Raw genomic sequence first — 21577 nt, 5'->3', positions numbered from 1 at the left:
TCGGGAGCGCCCGGTCCACGCCGGGCAGCGGAAAGGAGGCGGCGCGCAGGGATTGGCTGCCCGGCGCTCGCTGGGCCAGCCCGGCTGACCGCCTGCTCCCGGAGCCGTCCCTAGGGGGAGCAGCGGCCGGCCGCTCTCACTTCCTCCTCCCGCCCCCCGATCGCGCCCGGCCCACCGCTGGGAGCCCCACGCCCGCTGCCGAGGGGGCTCCGCCGCCGCTAGGAGGGGAGAGCGGCCACGTGCCGTTGGGGACGGCAGGCGGAGGAAGGGGGCCAGCCGAGCCGCCGAGATGTCTAAGCCGCCACCGAAGCCGGCGAAGCCAGGTACGGGAGCGGTCCGTCCCCGCGCTGCTGCGGCAGCTGCTGCCTTGCGCTGGCCGCAGCCCGGCCCGAGCGCACCTCCCGCCTTGCCCCCGGCACGTGGCCCTTGTTTCTCTTGCCCCCTTTTTATACGTGCGGGCGGCGCGGGCGGATCGCCGGGTGACGGCCCCAGGGCGCGGGGCTTCCTCTTCCCCGGGGCGCGGCGGGGCGGTCGCTGTCAGCGGCCGCGGAGAAGTAGGAAGTGAGCGGAGTTCTCACAGCCCCTGTGCAGCTCCGGGGCGAGGAGGAGGAAGCCGAAGCAAATGCAGTTAGTCGTGACCTTGCGATCGTTATGCAGCCCTGCCTGGGGAGCTCGCTGCTGCATGAGAGCCGCGGAGAGACGGGGCCAAGCCTCCCTTAAAAGGCGCAGTTTGCTGAGCAGTCTGCAGCATGCCCGAGAATTTTTCTGTCGCCAAGGCGCGTCGAGCTAGGTAGTTGGAGGGGATTGTCTCGGTGGTGCCTGCACGTGGGAAGAGGGGTCCTATCGCGCATCCCCCTTGAGACCAGCTTTCCTTAACGGGGGTCGGGGGAAGCGGTAGCACTGTGCGATTTCATCTGTGACTTACCCCTTAAAAAAACCCATGATTTAAACTGTTTTCGTCGTGCTGACGAACAACGCATTAAAGTTGTGACAGTTACTGGTGTGAAGAAGCAAGGCTTGATTGGTTACACTAGGTTGAAATGGCCAAGGCACAGAATAATCTTTTTCCAAAGCCTGAGTACATCATTTGTCCTCTGCTGAGAAGAGTCCTGGATTGTTGGAAGATTTATCGAGCGCCCATGACTTTTGAAGGGTTCAGAGCTGTCACCCTTGAACTTTTGAATTGCTTATTTGCAAATGTGTGACAATATCTTGTTGCTTAAATTTTCATTTAGGAAAAGATGCCTCCTAGCTAACTGTGTTTTCATAACTGACAGAGGAAGCCTAGAGTCCTGAAGCTTTGAAATGCTAAGACTTGAGGTGCCCAGGCAGGGCCTGGCCCCATATTATACACTCAGCTGATTAGAGCCTAAATTCAATTTGCTGTTAAGTAGCAAATGCTCTGTTACCAGTTTAAAAAATGCTAGCACTTTACTAGGTCAATGGTTTTTGTAAAATAACTACAGTATATTAAATGATTGAGGGTTTTATACATTCTCTTCCCACCTCCCATTTTAGTCTTGAATAATTGCCATTTTATAAAAAATGTGTCTACACTTAGGGAAAGATCACCTGGGAGATGGTCAATCTCCTGGGGTTCCATTTAGTGTGCCGCGAGGGGATGGGCAGCATCAAACTGTCCTGGTGCCACTGTCAACCCCATTACTCCTGACAGTTACAAGGAGGAAAGGAAGTTGATGGAGAGGTTCTCCCATCAGCTTGCATTGTAGATGGCAGTAAATATCAATTTTAGACATATTGACTCCAGTTACACAAATCCAGCTAGGAGAGGTGTGTGTCTAAAATTGATTTTACCTTCTAGTGTTGACCTGGCTTCAGTCATGTAACTTTCTTTTAAAAAAGAGGAAGAAATGAATTACACCAGTCTGTATGCTTATACAAAGGAAAGTTATCATGTGACAAACTTTTTGATAGCATCTGTTTAAAAAAAAAGACTCAAAGGTGTAGACAGGATAGTCTGTAACTTCACAAATAACAAGCAGCCAGAGTTCACCAGCAAGGGCTGGTTAACCCTTAACCATACTGGTAAGTCTCATGCTTGCTGGTATGCTTACTGGTAAGCCATTTAACATCCCTAACTTCCAGTGCATTTATTCCCAGTTCCTGCCAGTTTCCAGGAAGTTGCAAGAAATACCATAGAATACTGATGTGGGATAATCTGCCCCCTTAATAGGTTTACAGTGCTGTAAGCCCTGCAATATGAGGTTTTATGTCCCTTCAATAATCTTTTTAGCATTAACTGTTAATACTTGAGATATTCTTATCTCTACAAATGTCCAGTCCCTCTGACTTTTGTGAAATTTTTGGCATCAGTGATCTCCTGTAATTGTGTTATACATATCCATAGAACTGTTTGAAAAAGTATATCCTTTATCAGTATTAATTTTGCCACTCCTTTTTCATTCAACATCCCTTTTGTTCTTGTGTTCAGAGACACTTCTGTTCTCCCTGTCTATTTAACAGAAGAAGGAACATCCTCAGGGCAGGAGAAGATCTTTAATCCATATACAAATTTAACCTAAACTTTTTAAAAATAATTTTTGAATTCGATGGTCTAATGTCTCACAAGAAAACTTTGTAAGATCTGAAAATGGACATTTCCCCATCAAACTATTGTATCCACAATAAATACACACACCACACATGAGGTAAACACTCATTCCATGCCTTCTTCACTGGACTGCAGCAATGCTATATATATATATATATATATATATATAATATATTTGCGCATGAAACTGGCAGTACATAAGAAACTCTAGTTCAAAAGCATAGCCACGTTTCCTCAGCCAAGCAGGCTGAGAGTATGTCACACCTGTCCTCCACTCTCTAAACTGGCTTCCTATCGAATTTTGGATTAAGTTCAGGACCTGGGTATTTATCTTGAAGGCACTCCAGGATAAGGACACAGAACACCAACAAATTTAAAGATGCAGGACAAGGACTGTAGTTGACAGTTTTGCACATCTGGTAAAGTGGAGCTCAACAATAATAAAGCTTGTCTGTGTGAGAGACAGAACTTTAGGACTTGTTCAGAAATCAAGGAACAAAACTCCCCCAGGAAGTAGAAAGCATTACAGACCTCATTAGTTTGCATTCTCAGTGCAAGACCCATTTCTGTTATATTGTTTTTTCTACTAAAATGCACAGAACAAAAAAACAAGCAAATACAGCACAAAAAGCCCTACCAAAACAAGATACTCTTCTCTCCATGGAGAGAGAAGGAGAGAATAACTGTGATAGATGTGTATGCACATTGCATACTGCTCTAGGGCAAGCAGGCAGTCAGATGATGTAAAACAACAGAAAATAAAAATCAGCTAAAAATTTAAATGCCATGTTTCAGCCTGTGACTGATGTTCCCTCCCTTGCTGGATGCTAAGCCCTTTGAAAATTAAGATTAAAAATGCTAAAGGAAGTATCACTGTGGCTTCCTGTAAATTATTATAGCTGAGTGAAACAGAGGATTTCCATTACAGTTGACCCATGTGTTTATGGGTAATCTTTTGGTCTTAAGCATAATTACCTTAATCTTATAATTTATCAGTTTAGTTAGAAATTTTTTTTAGGTCTTTCAGTGAGTTTGCAATATGCAGACCTATGTTTACAGATAAGTTAAAAACTGAATTATCTGTCAGATACATTTCTAAACTTCAATTCTTCAGACAATGTCTTGTTCAGACAAATAGCTTTCACCGTAATAGAGAGTCTTCCTGAAGTGGCTTGGCTGGCTGGCAGTCTTTCTTAAATGAACTCAGAAGCCATTTTTATAGGAAGGCTGTATTGGAGTGTGTGTTTCATCATAAGGCAATTTTTATTAGCTTATAATATTATCATTGTCCTATGCATCTCTTGGTTTGTGGTTCTCAGTGTTCCAAAAAGGTACCCACTCTTACAAAGAAGTAGACATACTAAGCTTTGGGGACCATGCCATATAATTCACTTGGCAATGGAACACTCTGTAGTGGTTGTTCTCCCTACGGAGCACCCAGCAGTTTTTGTTATTCACAGCTGCTAGACATCCTGTCTATGAAGTTGGCATAAAGGGTAACACGCCTCTACCTCTACTATCGGTTCCTCCTACAGAAGTAGAAAATAAAACTGGAGCACTCTTTGATTATGTCTACAATAGCCCCTTCCATTCGCAAGGGGCATGGTAATGAGTGAGTTGGGAAGATGCTAATGAGGCACTTCCATGAATATACAGCACCTCATTAGCATAATGACAGCCACACATGATTCAAAAGCACCGCTTTTGAATTGTGCACCGCCCATGTAGACAGAGCCTTTCAAAAGGACACCCTGGTCCTCGAAAGCCCATTCTTCCTAAAACCAGATAGGAAGAAGAGGCTTTCTAAGACTGATCTACAGGGGCAGCATGCAATTTAAAAGCGGCGCTTTTGAATCGCGCGTGGCCGCTATTGTGCTAATGAGGCTCAGCATACGCATGGCAGCACCTCATTAGCATCTTCCCAACTTGCTCATTATCATGCCCCTTCCAAAAGGAAGGGGCTAGTGTAGATGCGGCCGTTAAGTATTGCAACCAGCAACAGTAGAGGAAAGTCCAGATGAGCGGAGCAAAAAGAAGAGACACACCACCATAGAGAAGCATTTCTATTAGTAGACAGAAATGAAATGGGTGGGAGGAGCAGGAAATAGTTGACTGGCCTTTTTAAGACAAAAGAAAAATCATGAAGCTATCTAACAATACATAAGAAGTCTTGTAGTATCTGTTTGGCATGCAAGCAACAACTGTAGTCTGCACAGGGATGTTATGAGATTCCAACTGGGCTGGTGGGCTGAACCCTGTGATAATCTATTAAGAATTGTGCAAAGCAAGAGAAAAGTTTGGAGACTTCTGTGAGGAAGGAACAAATGATGGTTACCTGAAAAAGAATTTTAGGCAAATAGGTATCTCTGGTTCCACACCTGAAAATTTAGGACAACAGCCTTATATGTTTAGTAATCCTGTTGCATGGTATTAGTGTTGTGTATGAGCATGTGACATCTGGTGCCGTCTCCCTCTACCCAGTTACCTCTGACTTCGTGTTCAGGCATCTGTGGTCTTTGGGAAATTGTATGTTCCTCAGCTGGTTAAGCAGAGAGCCTGGTTCTTGAGTCAGTGGAAAAAGCATCTCTGCTGGACAAGGGACAGTTATATTTATTTGTTATCCCTTATGATAGCTTTGCTAGCTCTACTCTGGATGTGCTAGGAAGCAGGAAAGGTACAAACTTGCCCTATTCCAAATATGTCTGTTCTTGGAAATTCAAATGAAGTGAATGGAATTCAAATGAAAATCTCAGTTATTTTGAATAGTCAGGACTACATACTGGATACTCCTCATTTTTTCAGTAGCTCCATTCTAGCATCAAACCACATTGCTCTGGTTTGAGTTTATTAGCTTATTTAAATTTGTGTGTCGATATTAATCCTGTTTACAAGAATTATAAACCTGACAAAATGAATTGATATTTCCGACTGTGCTATATCCTGTGACATTTCTGAATCAGAGTACAGGCTGAACCTCCCTAGACTGGCACTCTCAAGGTCTCTGGAAAAAATGAATTCCCAATATAAAGTATGGGATACGTGGACTTACATGCAAACAACTTTACAAGTGAAATCTTACGTTAAATACATTTCATACTTTTTCCTCGAAGATATCCAAATATTATTTTTCTAAAAGACAATTGATAAGCACTCCTGGCACCTACAGTACTTGACATGCTGATTAATGCAGTATCATTGTAATTAAGATGCTGTAACGTATTCTCCAGACGGGCCACCATCAGCAAATGGATACATGGCTTTCCATTTTGCAAGTTTATCTGCATTTAATCTGTTAAACAGAATACTCTTCCAGACTTATGCATTCAGTGGGACTTCTTGCATGCATATGCCTTTGCAACATCAGGGTATTAGCTACTTTTGGTGATATACAAACATCTCTCTTAGAACTGGAAATTCCCTTCCCCCACATCCCCCTCCCAGTGGCTCTGCAAAGAGCCAGGGCAAGGGGAAATTCACAGAATTTCAGGGCACACTTGGACAGTTCTCACAGTACAGCAGTGTGTCATGGCACCTATATTCTATCAGCACGACTTGAAGGGAAAGTTATTATTAGGCTTTCAATATATTATCTATATGAAGAACTCTTCCTAACAGAATCTCTCCTTCCTAAGGCTATGTCTATGCTACAGCAATCTTTCAAAAGAAGTTCTTCCAGAAAGTCTCTTCCGAAAAAATTTCTTTCAAAAGGGCGCATCTACACACAAAGAAGCCGTCTTAAAAAATATATATCAATCCGCTCTTTCAATAGAGCGCATCCACACAGCCCCGCTCTTTTGAAAGAACGGGCCAGGGATCAAAAAATCTGGCACCATGAGGACTGCTCACCCTAAAACGGCCCCCCGGGGCATCTACACATCCTTTTTTTCTGAAAGAATCTTTTGGAAGGCGGCACTCTTCCTCATCTGGGAGAGGAAGAGAGCCGCTGGAAAAAGTCCTGCTGCGTTCTTTCGATTTCAGATCAAAAGAGCGTATTTTGTGTGTAGATACTCTGCAGGTTCTTTCGGAAGAGGCCCATTTTTTCTGAAAGACTTGCTAGTGTAGATGCAGCCTTAGAAGCTGAGGGGGCATATGGACATATTTTAGCTCTTCCTATTTGACTTGTGGTTTTAAGATCCACTTTTGAAATGTGCTGTATAAGCACGCAGTTTATTTTACAGAGCCAGACTTCAGCTTTAGGTTGGAGGGTGCACAGCATATAATGCTTCCAGTCATATAACCCCCTGCTGCACCATATATTGGATGCAGGTCGGTCTGAGTCACCACATAAGAAACATCATTTTGGGAACTGGAAATACTGTGCAGAAGTACTAACGACCAAAACTTCAAGCACATAAAATGTGCACTGTAGAACTGTCTGTGTAAGTTTTTTCCCCCAACAAGTTCTACAGGTTTGAACAAATAGCTCATAAGTTACGTAACATTTTTACTTCTATAATGTATTTTGTAGATCTTTGTTTTCTTAGAAGTAATGCAGCGTAGGCATATTTCATATTGTATAGAACAGGGATGGGCAGGATTTAGCCTGCCAAGCCTTTTAATCTGGCCCGCGGCTTTCCTACCTCAGGACCCTCAGGTAGGGAGCAGCCCAGGGCTCAAAGCAGCTGGCTGCTCCACGTGCCTCTCTGCGCCACACACCAGGGCAGTTAGGAGAGGCTTTGCGTGCTGCCTGTGCTCCCAGCTCAGTCCCTCAGCTCCCGTTGGCCAGAACTGGAACTGGCCTATAGGAGCAGAGAGGTTGTGCTGGGGGTAGGAGCAGCATGTGAAACCATGCCCATCCCCCGACTAGCGCACAGAGCGGAGACACACATGGAGCAGGCAACCACCTTCAGCAGCTGGGGCTGCAGCAGGCAGGAAGCCTGCCTCAGGGTCCAAATGGTCTACTGACTCAGAGCCAGCTAAGTAAGTGCCTCCCAGACAGAGCCTGCCTCTGGCACCCCACCCCTCCCACAACTGAATCCCCTGCCCCAGGTCTAACCCCTTGCTTCACCCAAACTCCTTCTCAGACCCCGCACCCTATTCTGCACCCCAGTCCCACACCCAACGTCCATCATAGCACCTGCATCTCCTCCATAGGGCTCTGAATGTCTCACTATTTAGCAGAGCCATAGCCTACCTTGATCAGTAATAGATACAAACATACCACATAGAGGGCTGTTTGTTTTAAAATAGCCATAGTACAACCACTCACCATAATCTTGGAGTGACCCCCCACATCAAAAATTATTGTTCATCTCTAGCACAGAAACTTACTCTGCAGTATTTATTTTTTTAGATGTGACACTTTGTGGTAAGATCACCTGTGCCAGCTACTCTGTAGCAGTCCTAAAACTATATTATTAAAACAAAATCATAATATAGAATAAAGTTCCATTTAAATCTCCATACAGGATGGGAGAAATATGTAGTAGCAGCTACACACACATTATTGGACTTAAGGGGGCTCTTGAAGGAAAATTGGTATGAAGTGGCTGTCTAATTCCCATTTATATAGTCTGTTTGAAAAAAAGTGCTACAGTCAGAGACCAGTGTATTAGGTACTCAATTCCTCTATTCCTTCCTCAGTGCTTTAAGGCCTGATCCAACCAACGTTGGAGTCAGGAGAAAGATTTCCATGGATTTCAATTAGCTTTGATCATACTCCGAACCTGCTTCTGTGGACGTCCCTTTGAAGTCAAGGTTAAAATTCCAGTAGAGTGTAATGGTGCAGAATGAGGGCCCTGTATCTTTCCACAGAGGGCAGGTTCTTTTTAGCTGACAGATTTGTTGTCGACTCTGAACGTCTTACTATTTAGTAGAGCCATAGCCCACCTTCACTGTTAATAGATACAAACATACCACATCGAGGGCTGTTAGTTTTAAATTAGCCATAGTACTACTGGAGGAGGAAGTGCAACTTTGACTCCTGAGCTAGAAATGTGATGCTGATGATGTACTCTGCCCTAAGGAAGGAGAAGTATCTTCATTACTCTGTCATTAATGTTTTCTTCTTTTTCAGGACAGGTCAAAGTGTTCAGAGCCCTGTATACATTTGAACCCAGAACTGTAAGTATTTATGTTTTCATAACATGCATAGAGCAAAGGGACCTGAATCGCATGAGTTAGTGCCTTAGCCTCTAAAAAGACCACCACCAGCCTTGTTATTCTGCTACATATATAAAAAACAAATGATTGGTTTAAAACAGACCTATAACTAGTTTCCAACCCTAAATATGAATTCACTGTCCATTCCTTTCTCAAGCTCAGATCCCTTTACGTGAAACTTGTATTAGCCAATGTTGTGAATCCCAGTGTCTCCTTGGAACCACATGTCCACAGTAGAGGATTAGCAGATTCTGAGCCTTGGGCTCACTAATTTTTCCTTCTCTCCAAAGCAGCATAAATATTCAGCAGGACAGAGGGGGTGGAAGGACTGGGATGCAAACCAAATATGAGGGTTAATGAGCATTGATGTAGCCCACTGGTGTTATTGCCTAGAGCCGGGGTCAGCAAACTTTCCGAGGTGGAGTGCCAAAATTTGACCTTTATACAGTCCAAGTGCTGGTGATACTTTTTAAAGTCACTAATAGTCTTACAACAGCTTTATTAGTAAAGATGAATGGTAGTTGGTAGCATTGGCTGGTCTTTTGTTAATCCTCAGGCAGCATAGCTTTGAGCAAGCTCCCAGCTGCATGAAGGAGAAGGGGAAAGGCTGAGATCCCACCTTGCATGCTAATGAAAAAGGGGGGGTGAGGAGGAAAAAATCAGCTCATGTGCCACTCTTGGCACCTTACTGACTGTTTCTGTTACAGTCAGGAAGGTGACAGTACCGGAGTTGGTTGTCTTTGTGAAGCCTATGCCTTTAGAGAGGGTGTGGGTATGGGCAGGCTAATGGGTGTGCAATGTACTGCTCAAAACCTGACAGAACTAAAGTCCATTCATAGTGCCTTGCATCTTTCTGGAATTGCGGGTGGTTATACTGAAGACTGAAACGAAGCAAGCATGTTACAGCATAGCAATTTTCAAAACAATTGAGGCATGGGTGTGCATTTTAAGAGCACTTTGAAATAATGGCTCTGAAGACCAGATCTTTTTGCTTTTGGGGTAAAATTTAGAGGAGCCACTGTAAGGCGGAGACAGAGAGGAATGAGTAGCCACACCCCACATTCTCAGAAATGTGCCCATACCCACACTTGAATTCCTCCTATATGAGTGCAACTTGAGCAAGTTTTAACCTTGACTCAAAGAGACGTCCCCTTTACAGTGACGTCACACTCGACCACAAACATTGATTTGCAATAGAGGCCCGGCCTGCAGCATACACACAAATGATTTTCTGTGGCTAGTTAATTTGGTTCAAACCCAATTGCTGATCCAATTTTTATGCCAAGTAACTATTTAAAATGTTGCTTTCCAACTGGGCAGCGGGTGCCAGATCTTAATTGATATCAAACCCAAGCAGACGTTATCGGTTTGAGGAGAATCACAACCACAATGTGAGCTCCAAGTAGGCACAAAAAGTTTAAGAACCATACCTTTTTTTAGTCATGTGACTTGGGAGGGAGAACTGCTTTGCAGCTCAGAAACACTGTGAATTCCTAATTTTTCCCTGGATCTCCATCAGTTTCCAGGACAGTGCATGTCAACTTACATAGTAAGCTATTGCCAACCTTGACGAGGATATGATAGCTCATGCTAACACCTTTGCATTTCACGTATGTCACTTGCTGCTTTCCCTTCCCCCACAATGTCAAATTGTTGCCAGCATGCTGTGAGAATTTATTTTATAGTGGGGGTGCTGAAAGACACTGAACAAAACTGTAACCCTTGTGTATAATGGAAACCATTTCATGCAGCTGCACCTCCATTTCCTTGGGTGCTGGAACTATCAGTAGTTGAGCTGTATGAATTTATAATGCTTCTTTTTCCACACAGGATTTTTTCTCCTCTTTTTTTTTCCCCATTAAAAACAAGATTGTCTTTTATATGCACAAATGATGACAGGTTTGGTTTGCCCAAAGATTTATTGGGTGTGAGAATTTTTAAAAAGTCTGTAACTGTATTTATTCTCCATCCCACTTCCTTGAATTCTTGCATTCAATCTATGCTACGTAGATGGCCAGTTTTCTCCTCCAGTGTACATGCCTCATGCAGTACTGGCTGTCCCAGTTCTTACTTTACTATAATTTGCTAAGGCTGTAATGACTGTCAAACAGTTGATTGGACATTGGAGATTTTGGGATGTTATGATATTACCACAGGAAACCGGTGCTCTTTTCATGTAATTGTTTAATCTCTTCCAACAAATTCATGTCGTTTTTTTCAGCCAGATGAGTTGTATTTTGAAGAAGGGGATATTATCTACATTTCAGATATGGTGAGTAACAATTTCAGTAGCATTGGCACATGTAGGTTGACTGAATTTGAAATTCAGTAGACTGTTTCCTAATTTTTTTTCCACATTTTTCCTTTAGAGTGACACAAATTGGTGGAAGGGAACCTGCAAAGGCAGGACTGGCCTTATTCCAAGCAACTACGGTAAAAATGTTATTCTTCTTTTAGTTGACATGTCACTAACAGTCATAGGTATAAAGGAAACAATTAGAAATTTCTAGATATAATTTTTGGACACTGTTGCAGTTAAGTTCTCCAGTATCAAAGTACTTAATTAGCATTTCTTAAGTATATGTCACACCATAGACAGACACCATACATAGACTATACAAAAATACAAACAAGCAACTTGTACGACTGTCCAGACAGGCACTCGGATATCTGTCCTACTTCTTTCTTTAACTATTGGTTCCTCAGCTGTGAGCGTGCTGTCAGGCAGAGGTGGAAAAAATACTGAAAAAGTTACTTGAGTAAAAGTATAGCTGCTTTCACTTCTGGGCACTTGAGTACAATAAAGGTTAGACGTGTGTGTGTGTGTATTTTTACACAAGTACAGTAGCACCTTGATTTATGCAAGGGTTGCGTTCCCACTCACCGTTGTGTAACTGAAATTTCGCGTAAGTCGGGGAGGTGGCTTTTTCCCCTGTGGAATACGTGTTTTGCAGCTGGGGAAACAGCAAGAGCACCTGGAGCTCCTTTTGAAAGGTAAGTCCTTGGGTTGAGGGGGGCAGCTGGGGAGGATTAAGCCTGGTGGTGGGTTGGGGCCTTGGGATGCAGGCGGGGGATGGAGTTGAGCCAGAGCCGTAGGGTGGGGCACTTAAACTGGGGCAGGGAGGGTTGATCTGGAGCCACACATGGGGGTGGTGGGCCAGAGCCATGCTTGGGTGGTGAGCCAGTGGGGGGGTTGAGCCAGAGCCACACGCAGGGGCGGGGTTGAACTAGGGCAGGGGGGGTTTGAGCCGGAGCCATGCTCAGGGGCAGGGGTTGAACTGGGGCCAGGGGGAGCAAGGCATTGAGTTGTGCCTAACTCACATTAATGCAAGTGCAACTCAAAATTGCACATTTCAAGGGTTTACTGTAGTTTTCCCAAGGGACACTGGTGACTTGTACTTAAGTGCATTCTCCCCCAGCAACTCTGTTTTACACAAGTAACTTTTTGGGTACTTTTTCCACCTCTGTTGTCAGGTTTTGTTTTGGTTCTTTGGGAAGTGCTGTGACTAACCTGTGATCTTAAAAGCTAAACCTAGTGGTGGTAGGATTAACTAGTTTAGATAGTCTTCCTTTGTGGAGGAGTTTGAAAGGCTACAGCTGGCTGACCTTGAAGCCCTCAATCTATACATGTCAGTCAAAGGCCATACCTGCACCATAGCAATCCCTTCTGACCAAGAGGCTTTTTAAAAGTTCACCAGTGTCTTGTCTTAACTCAGGCTCTCTTAAGTCTAAGCAGTTTGTATATGAAAACAAACCAAGAAGAAATGCCCCACCTGCAGTGCAGTCACAATGTGGGCACAGCCCTTTTGCCCCGAAGGCTTGTCTTCCTGTACTTCCAGTGCCTCTTGTGTGGAGTTAGGCCTTTTCCCTGCAGGGCCTCTCTGAAGCATCTGCAGACAACTGACAACCCAGCTGTCTCCCCTTTTGTAAAGTCTGTGTGCCTTCCTCTAAGCGCAACCAAGTAACAGGTAATCAGTCCAGATGCACTGAACCCTCTTCCCTTTCTTGCAGTGGTCAGTCACTGTGACAATGCATCTGTTAAATTGTAGTGGACAATTTACTGTTGTGATAGCTCTGAGATAACATGAGCCTGTTGCTTTAAAATGATCTATAAATTAATAGACTTTCTAGGTGGCTCTAATAATGAATAGGGAGGAAATACAAAATGCAGAGTATCAGTGTATTTGGCTTCCTGTGTCTTTTGCTTAAACAAAAGATTAGCCCATTTTCTACCAGCTAGGATTTCTTTGTGAATGTCCTATTCAGCCATAAGAGTGACCTCCAACAGTCCAGTGCCCTGGTACATGACCAAATGCATGACAACAGTCTCTCTTTCTTAGGTTAACATCCTTTTAAGCTTTCTTGGCTTCTTTTTAAGTCAGCTGATCTTCTGGGAGAGGGCACTGGATGAAAAAGAGCTGCATCCTTGTACTCAGCATTCCTAATGTTTAATATCTGTCCTTTCCTATGAAGATGTTGTGCTTCTCTGTGCTAGCCTAAAGTCAGGAAAGGGAACTGGTATAGCAAAAGATGCTTATTGTTACTTAAGTAATCTGGCCCAGGAATAGCAGGCTGAAGACCATAGTTAAACAAGATCATCGGCATCAAATGCAAGGCTGGTTTACACTAAAAAAATTAGTTCAACCCGGCTACATTGTTCATGGTGTGAAAAATTCACATCACAAAGCAACACAGTTTACCTAGCCCAGGTATGTCAATTCTAGGTCAGTGAAAATTCTACTGTCAACCTAGCTACTGCCTCTTGGGAAGGTGGATTACCAACACTGACAGGAGAACCCCAGTGTAGTTTTAGCCCTATCATGGTACCTTTCTCAGATGTGAAAACAGAGCTGCGTGACTAAAAAGTCTCTCTCTCACCAAGTTAGTCCAATAAAAGATATTGAGTCACCCTCTTGGTCTCTAAGGTAGATTCATGCACTTGAATAATAGGGGATGCAGTCCACAAAAACAACTTGTATCTGAACAACAGAGTGAGGCAAACACATTCTCATATGTAGCACTACTGCCATTCACAAAACTCCTGCCTAACCCACTCGGCCCCTAGCTTTCCTTATGTAAAAGTTTCCCAGACCCCAGGATGCATCTTACTGCCTCTCTCCAGGTTTGTGTGTGCCCTTCTCTCATTTAAGCACCAGACTGGCCCATGAATGGAGGGAATGCACACCTTCGGTCGCCTGAGTCTCACAGCCTTTGCACTTGCCTACCAGATTGATTGGGTACCATTCAAAATCCAGCTAGACAAGGTTCCCCTTATAACATTCATCCCAGTGGTTATACCATCACTTGGGACAGGAGAGACTCTTTCTTAATTTCCCTGTCTTTGCCACAGGAGACAGGGGAGGATATGAACACGGGGGTCTCATCTCTCAGTAGAGTCTTCAAGCCACTGTGCTATGGGATATTCTGATACGAGGTTCCCCAGTCTCTCCTGTTGAAACTGTTCCACAGTGACTCAGTCCCATCCCTAAGATACTCGGGTGTAGTCCATTAGCCTGTATTCCAATATAAGCTTTTCATGGGAAGGCGAGAGAAACTACAGCCAGTGCCAGTTCAGGGTGTATGCCCTGATGCAGCAAGCATTGATCTGCAGAAGCACAAACTGAAAACTAATGTAAATTTGAGAGTACTGATTAAGAGGGAGATGTGTGTCAAAATGCTAAAATCATGAAGAATTGAGAAAAAAATGGTCATTTAGAAATAATACAGAAATAATGGGAAACAGAGAAGGTGTTGAGAGAAGGACAATCCACATAAAATATAGAAGCAGAGTTCTAGGTCACATTGTGCAGTGCTTTTAGCATACAGGTTGAACCTCTCTAGTCCAGCACCCACTCATCCAGCAACATCTGTAATCCTGCATGATTTTAGTTAGCAGGATGACCACCTATTATGGGTGTGACCAAGTTTCCTGTGGTCCCATAAAGTTTGTTTACAGCCACCAGTCCTGGCTCTGTGTTCTGTGCTGTAATTTACCCCTAAATTTCTTCTAAGAGCCCAGAAAGCAGTGCAAGTGTTGGTAATGCTTTAAACAATATTGACCTCCTGTGATCTGGCAAAGTCTTTTGTTTGGCACCGGTCAGGTCCCAAACTAGAGAGGATCAGCTTGTAGTGCATAATTAAAAAGTTCTGTTTACAGAATGACTAAGATGCAACGATCAAATTCTGCTTCTCCTGCCCTGTATTATTTAAAGCATTTATGTGCGTAATCAAAGAATTTCTGATTTGCACTTTTGCTTTGCTCAGGAATAACTAAATACTTCAGCATATGAAACAGTGCAGTTATAAATCAGTGTTTAGCAGGGATCACTAGTCCCAGGTTTCTCAGAATACCACTGACATATCCCCAGAGTTGCCTAATGTTTGCACCTAAATTTTTCAAAGAGAAACATTCCATTTGCAAGCCAACTTTCTGCTGTGAAGTTTTCACTAGCTTTACCATTTCCCACTGCAACAGTATACTGCCAGGGACACCAGTACACACTTGCTTTACCCTGGGAATCTGCTGCACACTCCTGACCACCTGCTGATCTTCACCAATACCAGTCAATGCTTCCCTCCCCATTCAAAGTCCTAACTAGAAAGAACTTCGGAGGAAATGCAAACCTCAGTGGGCCAATCACAAGTTGCTGGTGGTCAACTCATTACAGTCACACACCCTCTCCACCAGCTTACATTAGGCTATGACGAACCAAATGTGAAATCCTGGCCCACTTGAGCTTTAAGGTAATTTTGCCAAAGTTTTTCTATAGGGTCAGGATTTCATCCCTGGACCTCTAGCTTCCACAGCATCTTTTGAATTGCTTTCATTGGCACAGGAAGTAGAATAGTGTCTGTGGCTAACCCAGCATTTTAGAACCCACTTTCACAAGACAGAAAAACTACCTAACCTCAGTACTTAAGAACAAAATGCAAAAGTCTACTTCTGTAAACTAGCCTCTTGGATTTAATTAGCTAGAGTCTTAAAAAATAAAATTAAATCATCAGACGCTAAATCAGATTTTATTTTATTTCAGTGGCTGAGCAAGCAGAGTCCATCGATAACCCATTGCATGAAGCTGCCAAAAGAGGTGGGTGTATGGTTTAGATTCTGACACCCCTGGACTTCTCATTAAGAGAACTTTTGATTTTGTCTTTGAGAAGTCTTTTAGCGTGTGTGAGTTCACGTGCCAACAAAAACATTTGATTTGATTTTTAAAGACTGATATGCTGCATATTATATCTGACTAACCTGAATATTTTGAATAAATTTGGTATCTAAGTTCTGCAGCACTGAATAGTTGAGTTTTAAAAAAAGGAGGGAGATCCCTTTGTCACATGACTCCAATATGTAATGTGTATGCCCTACTCCATTAGGAAATAGCTTTTAAAGGTGGGGCAAAATTGTTTTCTGAACAATAAGGTTATAATCCATTTACCATTAAGCATAATTTTTCCCCATAAATTTGAGCAATAACTATTACTACCCACCACTGCTTTTTGTTTCTCAACTCAATAAAAATAACTACTAATGTGGCAGAGCCTATATACAGAGCTAAATTCCCTTCATGATTCTGCGACTCAATTCTTCAAACGAAGTCTATATTAAAAACAGTGACTTCCAAAACAAAACCAAAAAATAAATGTTTTTTTCTATTTGTTTTAGGGAACCTGAGCTGGTTGAGAGAATGCTTGGATAACCAAGTTGGTGTCAATGGATTAGACAAAGCTGGAAGCACAGCCCTGTACTGGGCTTGCCATGGTGGCCACAAAGGTACAATATAACATTCAACTGCACTGATTATATTCTACTTTTCTCCATTTGGTGGGCTAATGGACCAAGGAGTACTTAATATGCTGCAATCAGGAACCAAGTGTGTGAATTCCTATGGAATTCAGGGTAGCACAATAATTAAACAAACATTCAAGCCATCAGAGAAGGCTCCAGTACTGTCAGATATAATACATTTTTAAATGGGACATCTTTAAGTCCTTTCTGCTGTAAAAGCAGACAGACATGATTAATCATTGTATGATTATTAAAAAAAAAAAGTGAGATGAAATGCAGGCTGCTGAGAGGAAGAGCAAAAAATGGTGTTTGTCACTTGGGTTTACATTAATGTTTCACTTCTAAAACTATGGATAGTGCTTGCTCAGCCGTCTTCAAAGGCTTTATCTATATTGATTTTCTCTAACTGATTGGGTTTGGATCCTTTCTCTGTGCAATCCTGACTGCAGTACTGTACTTGAATACAAGAAAGTAAGTTTTGGTTTCATAAAAAGTTTCTTCTTTTTTTTTTAAACACAGAAATAGTGGAAGTGTTATTTACCCAGCCAAATGTAGAACTAAATCAACAGGTAGGAAGTTGATCCTGTATCCATTCACACATTTACAATGCCATTATTGTTCATTTCTTAGCACAGATTAACTTTTTTTTTCTCATTTAATCCTGTTGTTTTTCCCTGTATCTCCACAGAACAAGTTGGGAGACACAGCTTTGCATGCTGCTGCGTGGAAGGGTTATGCAGATATTGTAGAGATGCTACTGGCAAAGGGTAAAGACGTTCAGCAAAATTTCAGTCCTGTGGGGACAAAGTTGCTTCCTGTGTACAAATCACTGCTGAGTTTGTAATTTGCATATTTACAAATTTGTTTCCTATAATATGGCCATGGTTCCTAACAAGCCAACAATGTCTTTGTAAACCAGGCAAAGCCTTGAAGCTGTGTGTGCAACAGACTGTCCTGTCCAAGGTAAAATTTCACTCTGCTGTTGGAGACAGATATAGGTACATAGACCCAGCAGAGCAGCAAGGCAGCTCCATAGCTTTTAAGTAAGAATCTGATCCTATGCCCACTATGTATCTTTCAGCTGACTGTATAAATCTCTAAATGAGATCTCTATTACCTTTCACCATTGGTCTACTGACCAAGCTACTTTTCTGAGGAGCAATTTCATAATACTACAACTGAAGCTTTTGCTATGGCAGTATTTAACATAATTGGAATTTCTTTTTGTAAAAGGAGCAAGAACAGATTTAAGAAACAATGAGAAGAAATTGGCTCTGGATATGGCTACCAATGCTGCCTGTGCTTCCCTGCTGAAAAAGAAACAAGGGACAGGTATTGTTGGTTTCCTCACTTCTTTGTTCATTTGGGACCTGTGCTCAGACAGACCTGGAGTTTGTCAGATCAACTACATTCTGATGAACCGCAAAGAGCTCTTCAGAATTCAGGCCTTAGCTCCACTACTGGGTGGGTCAATGCTGCAGCAAATTGATCCACTGGTGGTCAACTTAGCTAGTCTAGTAGAGACCCACTAAATCAACCATTGATCAGTGTAAACTCAAATACTCCAGCAGAACAAGATGAGCAAGGAGAGTCAAGGGGAGAGTTATTTTCTGTTGATCCCCTGCAGCATGGAATCTGCAGCAAGTAGATCTAAGCTACATCATTTTGGGTTATATTACTAATGAAACTCTAATTGCACAGCTTAGATCAATTTGTTCTTGTAACATAGACCTGCCATCAGTTTCTCAAGTCAACAGGAGGCTAGGGAGGTTGAGGAGCATGGGTGGCTAGGAGAATGATGGCACTGGAAAGTGGGAAAGGAGAGGGCTTTTCAGGATGGGAGTCCTGGCAAAGGAAAGGTGGGCATTGACTCAGAGCAGGGCATTTCTGAAGGATGAAGAAGCAAGCAAGGAGTAGCTGTACTCTGTACATCATGTGGTTAACCCTATAAGTTATGCCATGCCTTTTTTGCAGGGGAAGGGCAGAAAGCACTTACCCCAGAAAAATAAACGGTTCTTTTTTATTGTCACCACTATCCCACTCTGTTCTCCTCACATATTCCCAAGCCGCCTTCTGGCTTGCAAAAGAGAGTTGTGCTCTAACACTCTCTCATTTGTCAGTATATAATCTTCCTTCAACCCATCCATAAAACACTAGAATTAGCAGGGACCTCAAGAGGTCATCAAGACCAGTTCTCTGTCCTGATGGCAGAACCAAGCACCATTATATCATCCTTGTTAGATATTTGTCCAACCTGTTCTTAAATGTCTCAAATGATGGAGATTCCACCACAACCCTAGGCAGTTTATTCCAGTAATTAACCCTCCTGCCAAGAAAGTTTTTCTAAGTTTTTCCAGTCGAAAGCGTATTGAAATACAGAATCCATATTAGCTTTTCAAACACCAGTATGTATCAACATACACATACTGATACAGGGCAATTCTAAAAAGCTTGAAGCTGGTTGTTCAACATCATAGATGGACTGTGAGAGGAAGTAGAAGCTGAGATAGGGAACCTATGAAGAGTGTAGACTGGACAGGGAATGAGTTAAGGAGATACGAGGAAGTGTTATTCAAAGCTAGTAACAATTTTGTGTGGGCGATAATTTTACGGGAGCTTAATTAGGCAAGGAAAGATGCATCTTTAAATAATGTTAGTGGAACATCTAACAACTCTTTAACCTTGAGTACTTCATGTAAGTACTTATGACATAGATTCCCCATTTTCCCCTCATCCCCCATTTACCACTATCACTCGATTGTTAAATACAGTTTCTGAGATTTTTGAAGTGAGCCTTTTTGTGGATCTTGAGCATAGCAATTCCTGAAATCAGTTTAAAATTGATTCACTTTTCAGTTATTCCAAAATCTAAAGACATGGACTGGCTTACTAAGATACTTGGTTTTGAATATCACAGTTTTAGATTTTATCATACCAGTTTTTCTTAACCCATATATAACTAATCATGCATCAGTTACTTTTGATGGAGAATAGGTTGTACAATTAACTCTGTAGAATGAGTCACCTTTGAGGAAGGGCTAGTTATTGGTTAGGACTGCCTTCCACGCCTCTACTGGAAGTAATATGAATGAGACCGCCTTGGAGGTCTTGCCCTATGACCTTGGAAGAGGAACTCTTGTCCAACTTAAGAACTCCCCTCCTGTTCATCTCCTTAGTGGGTACAAGCCAAGGATGCCTCTCTTGGCATTACTGTGGATCTGGGGGAGGACACTTACCCAGTGTCCAGTGGGCTGATGTCCTCCCTCTCGGTTGTTTCCAGTTTTCTACTAGTCATTGAGAAGCGCAAGGTTTAGATATTTTATATATGCTGTTTTTAAAAATAAGTATTTTAGACATGGATATGTATAACCTAACTTTTAGCCAACAAGAAGAAAAACAGGTGACGAAGAAGAGGCAGGAAATGCCTGCGTAGGAGTTAAAAGCAGAGGATAAAGACCAGCTTAGAGAACTTATGGAAACAGTTTGTCTAGTTCTAGTTCACCAGCCATCTATTCAGTGTTCAGAACTTTGCACTCCCATTAGGGCACTTTAAATTGTGTCCAACTTTCTCTTCCTGGTACACAAAGCTTTTCAGGAATCCAGGCTTCTGGACCTGCATGTGAAAAGCACTGAGTGGGCATGCCCCATGCCTCAGCTTTCTCCAAGAGGTATATGCAATATTTTGTCTGTAGGAAATGTGACCATTTGACCAGCTCCTGGCCAGTCGCTCACCTATAAATAGCCTAAGCCCTAGGAAATTCCCCAAACACCTCTTTAAATTTAGAATTACAGTGAATCTATTAAGTTGTATGCTGATTCTATCCCTGCTTAAATTTCCATGGTTTCTTTTCAGGTACTGTGCGAACATTAAGTAATGCAGAAGAATACCTCGATGATGAAGACTCCGATTAACTTACTTCATAATGTCTTAAGAACTATAACCTCTGTTGCCTCTCATTCCCAAATCATATCTTTGCTACTGTAAGAAAATTATATTGTAATGAAGTCTTGCAATCTCTTACTATAATATGTAAGCGGGGGAGAACACTTGCATGGGGAGAACCCAAAAAGGCCTGGAATTGCCAAGTTTGATATCAAAGTTCCCGTGAAATCATCAGGCTGGAGGTTGTGTACTGATCCCTCTCTCCCCAGCTTCCTGAATGGGCAAGGCACTTAGGCCTGTAAACATGAGGGTGTCCCAAGATATCCCTGCAGGTACCTGGTATCTCTGGAATATGCACCTCAGTTCTACTGTCAGCACAGTTCTCCTCCTACTGGCAACACTCCCATCGAATCAACCCGAGACTGCATTCTTATGTGTAGGAAGGGGACCTGCTTAAAATGGCAGGGTGAGTATTATTTGCTGGGGGTGAATTCTTCCAGGTAAGAGATGAGATAATGGTATGGCGAATGCTCATCCTCTCTGTCACTGAGCATGAAGAGACAATGTAAGGCTTCTTTTTATTTCCACTGTATGGGAGAGGGTGAGTGGGGTGGAAAGTCCACCCTGAGCAGTTTGCTTATTATTATGGGCCCAATCCTTCTTTCAGGTAAAATTGCTTCAGAGTCAGAGAATTTTGCCTTAAGATGGACTTTGCGACTGGGTTATTTTGCTGTTTGAATTGTATTGGGTGTTGGGATTATGAACATTGAAGGGAATATTTTTCTATTTATCCTGCCTAAGAATTTTATTGATTTTCTGCTTTTAATTTTTTTAAAGTACTTTACCTCAGAGCTGAAAAGCTTCTTAAAATATGTATTATATTAAACCAAAAGTGTCTTGAGAAAGTTGCCTAATCTCAATAAACATTTAAAAAACTCTTGAAGTTATGGTCTGTTTCCATGATAACAAATTGAGCCAGCAAAAGTAAGTTGAACCACTACTTTTCCACTGGCATGTGAAATTACTCTTTGGAAAGTGTTTCAGTTGAAAGCAGCTTTTAAGACAGCTGTAATCAAGGCAGTAGTTTAAGATGAGAAGTGCTTGATAAAAATGTTCTGTCTTAAAGTAATAGATGGGATAAGTATTTTATTGTTTATTAGCAAGTGAAACAATTCCAGTATCACAATAAATTTTGATGATATCTTACAAAAGAAATTGGGAAGAGGGAAGAACA

The 21577-nt window shown here is 42.4% G+C and overlaps 1 protein-coding gene across 1 annotated transcript; it reads left to right on the top strand.

Moving 5' to 3' along the window:
- Window positions 1-91: 91 nt before the first annotated feature.
- Window positions 92-21280, top strand: OSTF1 (osteoclast stimulating factor 1). The gene is made up of 10 exons (XM_074994066.1): window positions 92-323; window positions 8589-8635; window positions 10896-10946; window positions 11044-11107; window positions 15709-15762; window positions 16338-16445; window positions 16980-17029; window positions 17149-17227; window positions 17694-17792; window positions 20314-21280. Exons 1-10 carry the CDS (start codon window positions 290-292, stop codon window positions 20370-20372), a joined length of 645 nt encoding a protein of 214 aa, XP_074850167.1. The 5' UTR covers window positions 92-289; the 3' UTR covers window positions 20373-21280.
- Window positions 21281-21577: the final 297 nt, after the last annotated feature.

The sequence above is a fragment of the Carettochelys insculpta genome, chromosome 5 (assembly GCF_033958435.1).
Source record: "Carettochelys insculpta isolate YL-2023 chromosome 5, ASM3395843v1, whole genome shotgun sequence".
In the NCBI taxonomy this organism is placed as follows: domain Eukaryota; kingdom Metazoa; phylum Chordata; order Testudines; family Carettochelyidae; genus Carettochelys; species Carettochelys insculpta.
The sequence above is the reverse complement of the archived record's forward strand: the minus strand, read 5'-3'. Positions and strand labels throughout refer to the sequence as shown.

Coding starts and splice junctions, on each gene's coding strand:
- OSTF1 (XM_074994066.1), top strand. CDS start 290: ATGTCTAAGCCGCCACCGAAGCCGGCGAAGCCAG. Junction 8,636..10,895: donor ATACATTTGAACCCAGAACT/GTAAGTATTTAT, acceptor CGTTTTTTTCAG/CCAGATGAGTTGTATTTTGA. Junction 17,030..17,148: donor ATGTAGAACTAAATCAACAG/GTAGGAAGTTGA, acceptor GTATCTCCACAG/AACAAGTTGGGAGACACAGC.